At 38.4% G+C, this 12521-nt stretch overlaps 2 protein-coding genes across 3 annotated transcripts in view; one reads left to right on the plus strand and one right to left on the minus strand.

The window, feature by feature from the left end:
* The first annotated feature begins 201 nt into the window (after nucleotides 1-201).
* On the plus strand, nucleotides 202-3275 carry LOC104964978 (zona pellucida-like domain-containing protein 1). The gene is made up of 10 exons (XM_010793910.1): nucleotides 202-318; nucleotides 412-638; nucleotides 793-977; nucleotides 1070-1142; nucleotides 1236-1333; nucleotides 1416-1496; nucleotides 1624-1795; nucleotides 1912-2008; nucleotides 2562-2591; nucleotides 2713-3275. The coding sequence occupies exons 1-10, from the start codon at nucleotides 219-221 to the stop codon at nucleotides 2847-2849; spliced, it is 1200 nt and encodes a 399-aa protein (XP_010792212.1). The 5' UTR covers nucleotides 202-218; the 3' UTR covers nucleotides 2850-3275.
* A 2626-nt stretch (nucleotides 3276-5901) lies between these two features.
* sytl2b (synaptotagmin-like 2b) overlaps nucleotides 5902-12521 on the minus strand; it is a 47036-nt gene continuing 40416 nt past the window's right edge. The window contains exons 11-21 of one of the 2 annotated variants that reach the window (XM_010793909.1): nucleotides 11424-11537; nucleotides 11286-11336; nucleotides 11099-11193; nucleotides 10888-11004; nucleotides 9840-10003; nucleotides 9530-9632; nucleotides 9244-9405; nucleotides 9021-9105; nucleotides 8804-8900; nucleotides 8102-8307; nucleotides 5902-6190 (exon numbers count right to left, since the gene is read on the minus strand). In XM_010793909.1, coding sequence (XP_010792211.1) covers nucleotides 6042-6190; nucleotides 8102-8307; nucleotides 8804-8900; nucleotides 9021-9105; nucleotides 9244-9405; nucleotides 9530-9632; nucleotides 9840-10003; nucleotides 10888-11004; nucleotides 11099-11193; nucleotides 11286-11336; nucleotides 11424-11537 — 1343 coding nt within the window. In that variant the 3' untranslated portion in view covers nucleotides 5902-6041. Of the gene's footprint in view, nucleotides 6191-8101; nucleotides 8308-8803; nucleotides 8907-9020; nucleotides 9106-9243; nucleotides 9406-9529; nucleotides 9633-9839; nucleotides 10004-10887; nucleotides 11005-11098; nucleotides 11194-11285; nucleotides 11337-11423; nucleotides 11538-12521 lie in introns of both variants that reach the window. The other variant, XM_010793908.1, reaches the window with a different exon arrangement.

A 12521-nucleotide genomic window follows, 5' to 3' on the forward strand; every position in this document is an offset into this window, starting at 1 on the left:
GTCAAGCTACTTTTTTCTAAAACACTACATAAATCATGATAGCGCTGGTTGAATTATTCATTTTTCTTCTTTAGAGTGATTGTATGTTGCCTAATGGCCTGAAGTAATTATATTACCTTTGTAGGGATGTCCCTAATGTACACTAAGGTTGAAAGAAGATGGTGAATGCCTTAGTTCCCATTGTTTTGCTGTTTTCTTACAGGTCCACATTCAGAACAATGAGGCTGGTCATCCTTGTGTGCCAGCTTAGCCTCTTTATGAGGACTGAGGCCCAGCTACCAGAAGTTTGCGCTCTCAGCGATACAAACAGAGCTCCAGGTTTGTGACGTTTATTACACATAGTCTGAAATGACTGATATTCAGATTTCTCCATTGATTTATATCCACCTTCTTTTTTTTTAAATCCCTCAGAAAACTCGGACATCACTGTGAACTGCGGCACACAGTTTATGGACCTGAGCATCTACATTTGTCCAGTGTACCAAGCACTTTACAATGAGTCTCTGATGGTCCTCAATAATCAGATAAACACACCTGAGTGTTATGGGACTGCCGACTGGACCATGACCCCACCAGTCTTAAAATTCAGATTCCCAATGAATGAAAGTTCTGTTTCATCCTGCGACAATGACTTTAAGGTATTCTTTACTATAGCTTTAAAAAAATAATTAGTGCCATATGGTAAAAGTTTTCATTTTGTATATAAAACTCAAGGATTATTTAGTCACTCATACATCAAAGAATGAATCAGACACTGATTTCTGTGAAATAAATGCTGTTTTATTTCAACAGATATCCGATCAGGTTGGAACTGGAGACTTTGCTGACTTCTCCAAAGTCCAGTATGTCAACATCTCCGGCACTGTAAACTCAGTAGACCCCTCTTTAGGTATGATCACTTATCTCCCGCAGATCTTATACAAGTTCTCCTGCTCCTACCCGATGCAGTATCTCGTAAACAACACCCAACTGAGCGTGTGAGTATGTCATGAATAGCACTGAACACGGCATGGGAAATAGGCACTGAGTGAAATTTTTATTAATTTAAGTTTATTTTCATTCGATACAGATCAGGTTCGAGTCTTGCCATAAGAGACAACAATGGTAGTTTCATCAGCACACTGAGTATTCTGCTCTTCAAAGTAAGTTCTACTCTCTCTTTAGGAATTGGACAGAGAACATGTTTCAAAATGTTATGATGTTATGCATTCTGTATTCATTTTTCTGTGGAACAGGATGAACTGTACCAAGAAAGGTTGATTATACCAGAAACAGGACTAAATCTGAAGACCAAGATTTATGTTGCAGTTAAAGCAAACAATCTAACAGACAGGTATTTATGATTTTGAAGTTAACAGCAAACGTCGTGTTACATCAATAAAAGATACTTAAAAAACACCTGTCTGTCCTCACAGGTTCAACGTGATGCTAGACAGATGCTACGTAACAACAAATCCAGATCCCATTCAGTTAACCTATTATGACCTTTTTGTTGGGTGAGTCTCAATACAAGTTTAAAAGTTACCACAGTATGAAACCTCTTCCTTTTACACTCCAATCCAATCCAGCTATAATCCAGTACTTCCCCACTTGCAGTCACATTGCCAGATTTTTTCATTCAAGGTGTAACCGTGACGCACAAACTAAGGTGGATCTTAATGGAGAGAAGCAGGAGGCACACTTCTCCTTTGAGGCCTTCAGATTTGTGCAGCACAAAAACAAGACAGTTTCCACCTTCTTCCTGCACTGTGTCACCAGGCTCTGTGAGCCGTTGGCGTGTAGCAAATTGTTCCCTGTGAGTAGACACCAGATTTCCTTTAAAAGGACCTTCTTTAAAGATATCATAAATAGTTACTTACAATAGTTCATTTATACACCGTAGTTTTGATTATCTTTATTAATGTTGAACAGGACTGTACAACAAGTCGGAGAAAGAGAGCGGTCCAGGATGTGTTGCCCAATGCTACCGTCACCTCGCCTGCCATTCTGGTGGGAAGACAAACCAGTGGTGAGTCCTTTGGGCACAATTGAACTCATATATCCCCTCATCTGATAACAATAACAATTTCCTTTGTGAAAAAAATATATAAATGGTTAGGTATAGTACCATAAAATGTGCAAATTGCACTGGGTACACTTTTTTAAACAAAAAGAGTCCTCTGAATGTATCAATAGAAAAACATAGTTTGTTGGTGCCTAAAACCACACATAGAAGCACTTTCTGAACATCCACTATTAGCAGGTAAACACATTATCTTTATGCTTTCAAATAACGTGACAAAAACAAAAACAGGTTTCACTAATTTCATTATGATCAAGATTTTGTAAAGTTAGGGCACAAAACGAAATATTATGATTTTATTTGCAAATAACTTGTTATGCTAACAGGTAACTGGCACTAGCTTCATATTTAGGATGCTTACATCGTAGTGGTTTCAGTTCCACCAGGTCATAAGAAAACATATAATCACATTTCCATAAAAATTATATTATTAATTTCATCAACTTATTTTTTCAAGTGAACCCTGTCAATTATTAATTGAGTTTGGTTTCATTTTCAGGAGAAGCTCAAACTTTCTCAGCTTCTTACGGTAAGAATCGTGTTTATTGATGTTACTTTCTCAGTCAGTAATTAGCAACATGAACTAATATTACCATGAGGTGTAGTACTGTGTGATGCCATTATGCCTTATTTCTTCCCCGCTCACATAGGTACACCAGTTGAGAGCAACTACAGCAGCCCCGTGGTGGCTGTTATTGTCTGCATTGTCGTCCTGACTATTCTCATCGTTGCCATGGCTGTTTACTTTACATTGTACAGCAGACAGAGAAAACCAATCATCCAGTAACAAACCCTGACTGAGAGCTGAGTCCTTCCCCAATCTGAGTGCCAGTTTAGTACGTCATGATCTACAAAGCAATGATGTTATACACAGATATTAATTGAGAGACGTTAGTCATAAATGTCATATTACCATTCCCCATTTCACACACATAACATTAGTAGTAATCTTGCTTGATAATCATAATTAGTCACATTGTTTATTAATATGGGGATGGACAATCTTTACTATAATTATATGTTAGTTTAATCATGTTGTCACAGTCATATTGAAGTATTTAAAGAATGGTGGTTGATTAAGATTTGTGTTATCATTTAGAAATGTTGTACTTTTGAATTGTTCTCAATGAGATTGATGAAAACAATTCTGCTTAGTCAAACATTAAAATGTTCACTGTCTCTCACTGTATGGCTGAAAAGACTAAATAAAAAAAACGTGAAAAAATTGCAGATACAAGTCTGGTTGCCTATGAACAAATATAAATAATAGTTTTTACTGTTCTCACATGCAGGCTTTGAATAACATTACATAATCACTCTGATATACTGCACTGTATAGACAGCAGTGTATGCCAAAATTAGTCTCAATAGCTCACTTGATTAATAACATATTTGTTTGGTAATATTCAACACTAAAATGCAAATTAAACTAAAATGATAAAAGCACTGGTTTATACATTTTTACCTAGACTGTATATCATCATCATCATCATCTTTATTTAAAGAGACTCTTGGTCCATTATTACAAGACATACTACACTCAAATATAAATTAAAAAGGCAGTTATACCAATGTTTCCACAGAGGTGACTGGTATCGTACAGCACTGAGACACGGATTTGAAAGCAGCATAATGACAGAGTTATGGGAAACATTCAATCGACAGATGAGCTTGTACATCAGATTTCTCAAAAGAGCATGGAGCGTGTTGACTCGTGCATTACAGAACATTTCACTTGCACCACCTTGGTTTTCTAAGCAGTATACGCAAACAGTCATTATATGCAACCTGGAGCTTCTGGAGGCTCGCCTTCTTATATAGAGAGGAGTGCAATACGCTCTAAAGAGGTTCACCTTAACCTTATCTGAACACCAAGAGAATTTTCTAGCCAAAATGTTGGCTTGTATAATATAAGACACGCCGCTGTCTATACATGTCATCATCAGCCATTTAATCTGTGATGATGTGTCCCAGATACTTACGGTACTTCCACACAGCAGCTTTGAAAAAATCTTGAAAATCTTGGAGCTGGGCGTGTCTGAGAGCTTGGGGATTTTTGCGAGCAACGCGACCAACAACCAATCACATGAAGCTCCCACCCCCGACATACAAAGCAATAGCAATGTTAAAACGAAGTAAACTGGATATAAACTCTCCTCCACTCAGAATATGTGCAGAAAGGAGTATGACATTGTGTGCATTAATGTGATGCATAGTCTATGATGTGGCAGAGGTAAAGTGTCAGCGGGAAGGGCTATGATGAATCCTGAAAATCCTGGAAATCTTCGCTTTGCTTCCCCACAATGCAGTTCGGCGAAAAGCGTGGCAAAGTGACGTCATCCCCATTCAAAGTCAATGGGCAGAGAAGCGTTGGAAGCGTTGGAAGATCTTTTTAATCAGCACCTGTCCTGATAGATAGAATGTTGGAAAACCAAGGTTCTTATCTCCTTTTGCTCTGCAGATCATTACAGCGCTCTTCTTAGCATTGTATTTAACGTCAAATTTGACTCCATAATCAGAACAAACATTTAGCAACTGTTGAAAACCAGCACTGCTAGGAGAAACAATAGCCAGATCATCGGCATACATAAGATGGTTTACATTACAATCACATTACCAATCACACACCCTGTTTTACAGACACTTAAATCATCCGATAGATCATTCATATAGATATTAAAAAAGCATGGTGAGAGGAGCCTCCCCTGGCAGACTCCATTACCAATTATATATAACGATTTTAACCAAATCTTACTATTAAAATGTTTAAGCCTTTATTATTTCAGTTACTATTAGTAACTTTACATGGTGTATGTCTTTTAATATGCAATGACTGATCTTTTTTGGAGCAGTGGAAAATAGTTATGAACATTGATATATCACCTTTTGAGTTGATATGGTTGACGCCTTAGCAAACAGTTACTTATTTACACGTACGACAGTGTGGAAGTGACATTATTCATAGCGAGTTGGGTTCCTGGCCAGCATATGTGTTACCTGTGGCATTGAGTATGTGGACCTGAGCATACCTTTGCAGTGTCACAAGTCTAACAATGAGTTTCTGGTTTTGAGATTTGCACTGCCATCCCATTAATACAATGGTCACTTAGATTTAGCTGAAGTGGATGAAAATTAGGCAGTAAGTAGCAGTCATGGTGGCAACCTTTTGCAACAACTTGTGCAACTTTGTGTGTATTTTGGGCTTTTTGTTGTATCAAATTGCCCTTTTATATATGCAACAGTTCATCACATCACAAATGCTGTTACATTAGATTCATAACAATAGTGACAAAATAAAAGTACGTTTGAGAGCAAGGTTTTGATAAGATACAGCGCTTACGATTACAAACATTTAAATGTACATTGTTTATCGTTACCACTGTGCCAGCCTATTTACATTCATATTAGCCTTACAAAACGCCTACTAAATATATGAGATATTAGAGTAAACAGGTGGGTTGCACTTTGGAAGCAACTAACAAAAAAGTGGAGCTTAGAAATACTGTGTTATATTATATAAATCTGGATCTATGGGTAAAAGAAGTCTATCAATCAGTGTTATGCCAGACTTTTTAATTTGTCTGATTTTAAATGTATTTATTTGGGTTTATTATTTTGTCCGGTGACATTCTTGTTAGAACACCCTTTAAAAGGCAAAGCCAACACATTGTCCAGCAGGTGTCTTAAATTTCTCCTTTTGTTCCCAAGCAGAAGCTCACAGTTTTGCCAGTGTCTGTTTTCATACACAACGTACTCTCCTGAGAGTTTGTTACCACCGTTTCGCTTTCTATTATTTCCTAGAGTACCTGTAGAGGTTAAAAAAAAAACACAGTAGACAATTGTACCACACATGGTCTTCACTTTATTTTTTCATCAGCTTTTCTGGGCAGAATATACATCTTTAAAACAGTTAACTTATTGCATTTATACTGCTCAAAAATATAATGTCTTTGAAATATGGCGTTGTATATATTTAGACCTATTTGAAACCAGTTTTTGCAGAGTTCAGTACCCTTAATGGGAGAATGTCCTCCACCCATTCATTTGGGGTGACCATCATGCGCTCCCACAGGGCGGCCTCAAAGGGAGTGGAGTCCATCCAGTCCACCAGGGCTCCATAACTTCTGCCTGCAGGGAGACAGAGACAAATATAGTCTTAAAAAGACAAGCATTACACTTCTCATATAGCTTCATGTAAGTAAGTGTTTGAGGCCCAAAGAGTTAACATTTTCAAATGTTTCACAAATAAAGGCGAGTAAAGAAAAAAATACATATTTCTTTGTATCATCATTTTGTATTTTACTTATTTTCTCCCTCAAAAAATCATCTCAACCCCCTCAGATTTATTTTGTAATGTTATATATAATTCTATTTATTCACTGACAGGGGATATTGTAGTGCCTAATGTTATTTCTACTTTAGATACTTTGACTACATTTTGTTGAGAATAATTCTGATTGCATGACTTGGACTATAACATAATATGTTTACTCTGTTTTATTGATATATGAATTGAGTTTTGAGTATTTCCTGACATTTTTCTGGCCAACCAGTAATTCAAGAATGTAATGGCTGAATAAATCACAATGGAAAATGTGTAGGTTGTAAACTTAAATTCATGTGACTGTGGGATTAATATTGTGCCAAGACATTTAGATTTTCACATCTGCCAGGCAATAGTCCTGTTAGTTGAAATCAGAGTGAATACAAGTATTGATTAATAAATAATTGAACAAATTGGTTGATTGGTGATTACTTTTGATACCTCACAGTGCGACCCCAGTTCTCATTCGTAACACTCAGTTCGATGTCTCACTATGGGATGCGCCTCATCGCGGAGCAAACAGAAGCATCAATCTCATTACGCCAATCCTGATTGGCTGGTGATCTTGACGTCAGCGTCAGGGAATCTACCCCCTATAAGTAGCTTGCGCTGCGCCGCATGCATCATTCAAACCTCTTCTCGCTTCAGAGCACATCTCTATTGGTAGCCGGGCTAGCTCACACAGTCCACAGACGGAATCAAGCTATCCAAGCTAACTTCGGTCGACGGGCGCTCGCCGGCTACTTTTATATATACTTCTGCAAGAAGACTGTCGGTACTAACATACCAGTTAGTACCACATTCGACCTCACCTTTTTTATTTTCTCCGGAAATCGAAAGGTAAGGTTTTGACTTCAAGCTAGCAGCACACCACGTTGCTAGCTTGTCTCCCTTGCTATCGACACCACGATGGCGAGGNNNNGTCACAGAGCAGCACACTGAGTTTACATGGATGTTTCCTTCTTGAGACAACAGGGCATGTTTGGTTTTTCTTTGAGGGGAATAGTTTTTTTGAGCTGTTGTTGGCCTGTGGAAAAATAGTAATCATAAGAAATGACTCTGGAAAAGCTGCAGATAGAGCCATAAGAAATTAATGCAACTGATTATTTAAAGGTGACTTATCATGCAAAATGCATTTGTGTACGTCTTTTATACATGAATATGTGACCCGGTGTTCCAGGGAACTCACCAAGTGTCAGAAAACACAACCCTCTCTATTTTCCTCCATACCCAAATATCTTAAAAAGGGGCTGCAACGGAGCTGATACAGACTGATCCAGATTTGAACACTTCTATGACGTCACAGAAGTGGCGCTACGGCTATTGGGCCAACTCCACCAATCAGGAGGAGACAACCACGGACATTGCCGTTCGAAAGCGCTGGAGACGCTGTAGTACATATGCCAGGCCTGTAGATGGTGCTGTTCTCACAGAATCAGCCCGTGCAAAGAAGGTGTTAAATTGAGCGAAATGAGGAATGGCTAAATTGCATGATCTGTTTGGTATTTTGAAAAATAAAAAGTATAAATATGCCTTATATAGGTATGGTCCTACACTATATTATTCAAATATAGCATGATAGGTCCACTTTAAGGAAATGTCTTAGACTTTTAACCTCTCTATGCTCCAGCTGATGATGAATACCTTAGCATTAGTCAGATTTCTTATCAGTTTGTGTTTTTAAAGAAAACATGACCCTCTCCCTCTGCCAGTACCTGTTCCAGCTCCAATCCTCAGGCCCCCCAGCAGGTTGCTGGCTAGTCTGTCCCTGTCCCACACAGTGAGCTCCACGCAGGCGTCTGATAGGTCAGCCTGTCTGATGCCGTCGTACACCATGGTGTGGTTAAACGCTGGATCTACTGTCCTCCGCAGCACACGCGTCTTCTGGCGACTCTTCCTGCTTGTGTCCGGCAGAACGAAGCTTGAGATGAGGGGAAAAAGGGACATTTGTTGAGTGATTGATTTGAACTGGAATACCACTCATGTTAATCCATTTAATATGAGGCTAAGGTTTTAGCTAGGAAAAGGTTAGTTTAGCTTAGCATGATACTACACACATGGGTCTATGGTTGGTTGAATAAAATCCACTTCCACACACCTTTAATGCGCAGTAATTAACCATAATACGTCACAATATGTATGTGATTACTAAAATTAGCTGTTTCACACAAAGTTAAATCTCCAGGAAATTACTGTGGTTGACAAGAAGTAGGCCAGAAGATTTCCCCCTGTTAAACCATAGTGTTTTTACACTTCTGTTTTTATTATAATCACAATGTTAAATGATGCTGATTGTCTGCTGGCTATACATTTATTTTTTATATAAAAGAAGTTGACAACATTCTCATCTAACTCTCAAAAGAGAGTATTTCCCTAAATGCCGGGGTATTTCTCTAAGATGGAGGTTTAATTCTTACCACTTAACATATGGGTCGATGGTTGCCCTGATTAGAGGCAGGTTTTTGCATTCTTTCACCCAAATGTGAATCTCTCCAGTGCTTGAACCCTCCTTCACTAATCCTTCAAATAAGAAATTCAAATAAATAAACAATATGAACCTTGTCTTTAGAATGGGTGAGATTTTGGATAACAAAAGATAACGACTAATTTAAAAAGCAGATTAAGACTGTTGACCTTCACTGTGGATGATCTCTGGCAGGAAGCGCAGGGCTAGCCTCATTTCTCCTCGACCATGTGATGGCGCTAGAGTGGGTAGAGTCTGAAAAGTTTGAGTATAAATTACAGAAATAATACTTCCTAAATCCATCTTGTAGTGCCACTGCCAACATTCCTTTGTGCACAGGTAACACAATACAATACAGCTGCATATAAAGTAAGCCTGTGGTTTTCCTCTTACCCTTGCTCTCAGTGCTAAGTAGTTCATCTGGGTGTTGTCAAAGTCCCATTTGGAGAGGTCGACGTCTACCTCGCCCAGGAAACTGTTCCTGCCAAACGTGTCGTGATGCCAAATAGAGAGAATGAGCGTCTGGGTTCTCAGGTACTCCATGCGAACACGATACTATGGGGCCAAATAAAAGGGAGATGCTTTTGTTTGTTAATTATCATGCAGGTTTAAGCATTACAGAGTGGAATAGTGTATGTGCTTGCTTAGTACTACTTGAAATATATTTGTGGATTCTTACTCTTAGGATTTCGTTGAAAGTGGGACTCAGTGTTTTCTTTTTAACAGATGTTTTCCTCTTTCCAAGATTAGCTTTGTCAGGGACCAGGTAGCTTTTGACATACCTTAAAAAGAACAAAAAAGATACACCTTCAGTATAATGTTTATTTGCTTTGTCAGTCGAGGTACTTTTCTGTTTTAAAAGTACTGAAAGGACACATTTATAATAATAAAGGAGTATACTTTCTGACTTGCATGCACAAATGAATGACCTTAAATGAATTACACAGTATAGCAATGTGATTTTAGCATTTGTCAGGTACAGTACGCACGGATCTGAGCGGCCCCTCTTTGGGTCGACTGCAGCCAGGTCTTGGCACTGAACCACAAAGATGTGAAACTCTCTGAGCTTCTGGATGTAGTTGATGGAGAACTGGATGTTTCCCTGAACCTCCACAAAGTCCGCGCTGTACATGGTCATCACGCTGCCGCTCAGCTAGGAGCACAGACAAACAAGTAGGCCACATTGTATATCATAAATCATATCGGTTAGGTAATTGTTTTATTGGATAACTTGTTTTGTCTTTTTTTTAAATCAAATCTAGAGGTCTGGACCAAGCTAATTAGTCACATTTAAGGGGAACTCCACCCATCATGCATTTCAAATATGTTTCCAGGCGTTTTCAGGTTTCATAAGGAAAACTACTGCATACAAATGAAAAACATTGTATAAAGCCGGCTTCAAATTGTATATATTGCCTCAAATGATGTCACTTGTTAGTTGGGTCTAAATAATAAATATTTAAAAATTAAAAACAAACTGGGGATGTATAGTTAAAAATGGTATCTTCACAGACCTCTCCAGCCCTCCTTGCTGTTTGAGACTAGCAGCTTTTGGCTACATTAGCAGTTACTACCAGCGTAACGCAACGGAATCTTTGACCAAGCTCCACTTACAAAATAAGTGCATGAATTTGGACATACTACCTCATGATAACAATGTGGCTTTAATATTGACCATATTGCTTTTTTATGATTTAGGAATATCTCTGATTCTGCATTGATTGTTATCCTTTCTTTTCAAACTATCTTCTCATCATTGCGATGCTAAATCGATGGAGTTCTTATTGTTGGTGTATTTGAAGATTTGGTCCCTACCATCAGTCGGATGTTGATAGGTAGCCCATTGTTTAGACTTAAAAACTGGGCCTTCATGTGTCTTGTTGATTGAGACAGTGATCCAACTCCTAGCAAAATAATTGTTTAATGTCTATCACAATTTAAGTGTAAAGGCAAATGAGCCCCGCAGTTTAAGAAAACAGTGTCCGAGAGTTAATTATGCAACAAGTAAGCAATGCATGCTGCTGTGTTTGAACATACAGAGGATAGAGATGCCATGCCAGAGGAGCCAGTGAGGTTATTCAAGGAGCTGCCCTTCATTAGTCTCTCTGGGTGGTCACTGTCCTCACAGGTGGAGTCAGTGTCTCTGCCAGTGTCCTGAAACACAAAGAGCAGGCAAAAAAAGCTCTGTGCACAGGTATGCAGAGCAGGCTTTGACCTACAGGTCTAAAAGATGCAGGGGTCGTTTTACCTCCTTCTGTAGGAACGAAGGAACCGATTTGCTCATGTTCTTCAGGTGCTCCGGATCCGAAAATAAGGATGAGGTGGGCGACGGAATGGATGAAACTAAACAGTGGTGGATTGGGAAGCAGAAGATAAGATCTTGACTAATTTGCTTGCAAACATCCATAATAATGAAAAGCATCATGCCTTTTTACCATAACTAATGCGTCTCATGTCAGCAGTTGGGTCTTGCCTTCTTTCTTGCCCTGTGAAAACAATCAAAAGATAACACGGTCTCTATAAATTATCTGTGCTTATGGACAGCCTGACTCAGGAGTTGAGGTTATGCTCACGTGGGGATAAGGATGCTGTGATGTCCTCCATACTTTTAGCCAGAGTTTTAGGCCGTGCCTCTGCTCGCCTCAACGCTTTTGTTACAAGGTTTTGGGTTTCAAGAACATTCTTACCTATGGAGGAAAAGCAACAGGTTAGAAAACAGGGCGTGTTTTCATGTTCCTATTGGTCTATGCAAATATTTAAGACAGCAGTTACATTGAAATTGGACAGAGAACAAGAGTCCTAATCTTCATTAATCATTTGATTTATAAAACAATGACACAATTGTCAATCACAATATCCCAAGCACAAGGTAGAGCCATTTCATAGCTTATTTTGCAAGGAGCAACTGAAAGTTCATGCAGAGAGTGAGTAATAGTGAATTATTTAATTCCTCTGGTTTTCATTTAGGATTTTGTCACTGACATTTGCTAAGATAAAGTTCTTTGAATAATAACCAACAATTCAGTGACCTTTGTAAATGTTAAGTATTTGTACAGCTCTTGCTTCAAATCTATTAAACCTACTGTTAAAGAAAGCTAACATGAAGCTGCTTTAAAAGGTTTGTATAACTGTGTGGTGTCAGTGAAGTAAGAGCAAAGTATCGCCAAGCCCAAAAACTAAACATAGGCAGCTGAAGGCAGGTACACACAGGGTTTAAAGAGATTTGCTTCTACAAACACAGATAACCCAATGCGGATATGATATCAAGGATACTGCTGGATACCACCCAGAGATAATAATCAACCATGAGTTTGCAAACAGACAGCAGGAGTTGGACTCCTTTAATACAGCTTTATTTATTTGTATTTTATTAAACTGAAAAAATGAAATCCTATTTATTGCAAGGAATTTATGATATATATATATTTTTCTCAATATATTTTTTAAGTGTTTTCTTGAATTCTTATGCATATTTCAAATTCACGACCCCCTCTGTCCTTAGACTCATGCATCGGACAAGAAAAACGTATATAGAAAAAAATATCCAGTTTGATTTGTCAACAATCCTCCAGATGCTGCTAAAAAACAATAAATTGGGCATTGGCAAGGAACACGCAACTTCTGACTGAAAGTTTAGATCATGCATTTGGTGTGAGGGATATAAGTCTGTA

This window comes from Notothenia coriiceps, unplaced genomic scaffold (genome assembly GCF_000735185.1).
Source record: "Notothenia coriiceps isolate Sejong01 unplaced genomic scaffold, NC01 NC01_scaffold00037244, whole genome shotgun sequence".
NCBI lineage: Eukaryota > Metazoa > Chordata > Actinopteri > Perciformes > Nototheniidae > Notothenia > Notothenia coriiceps.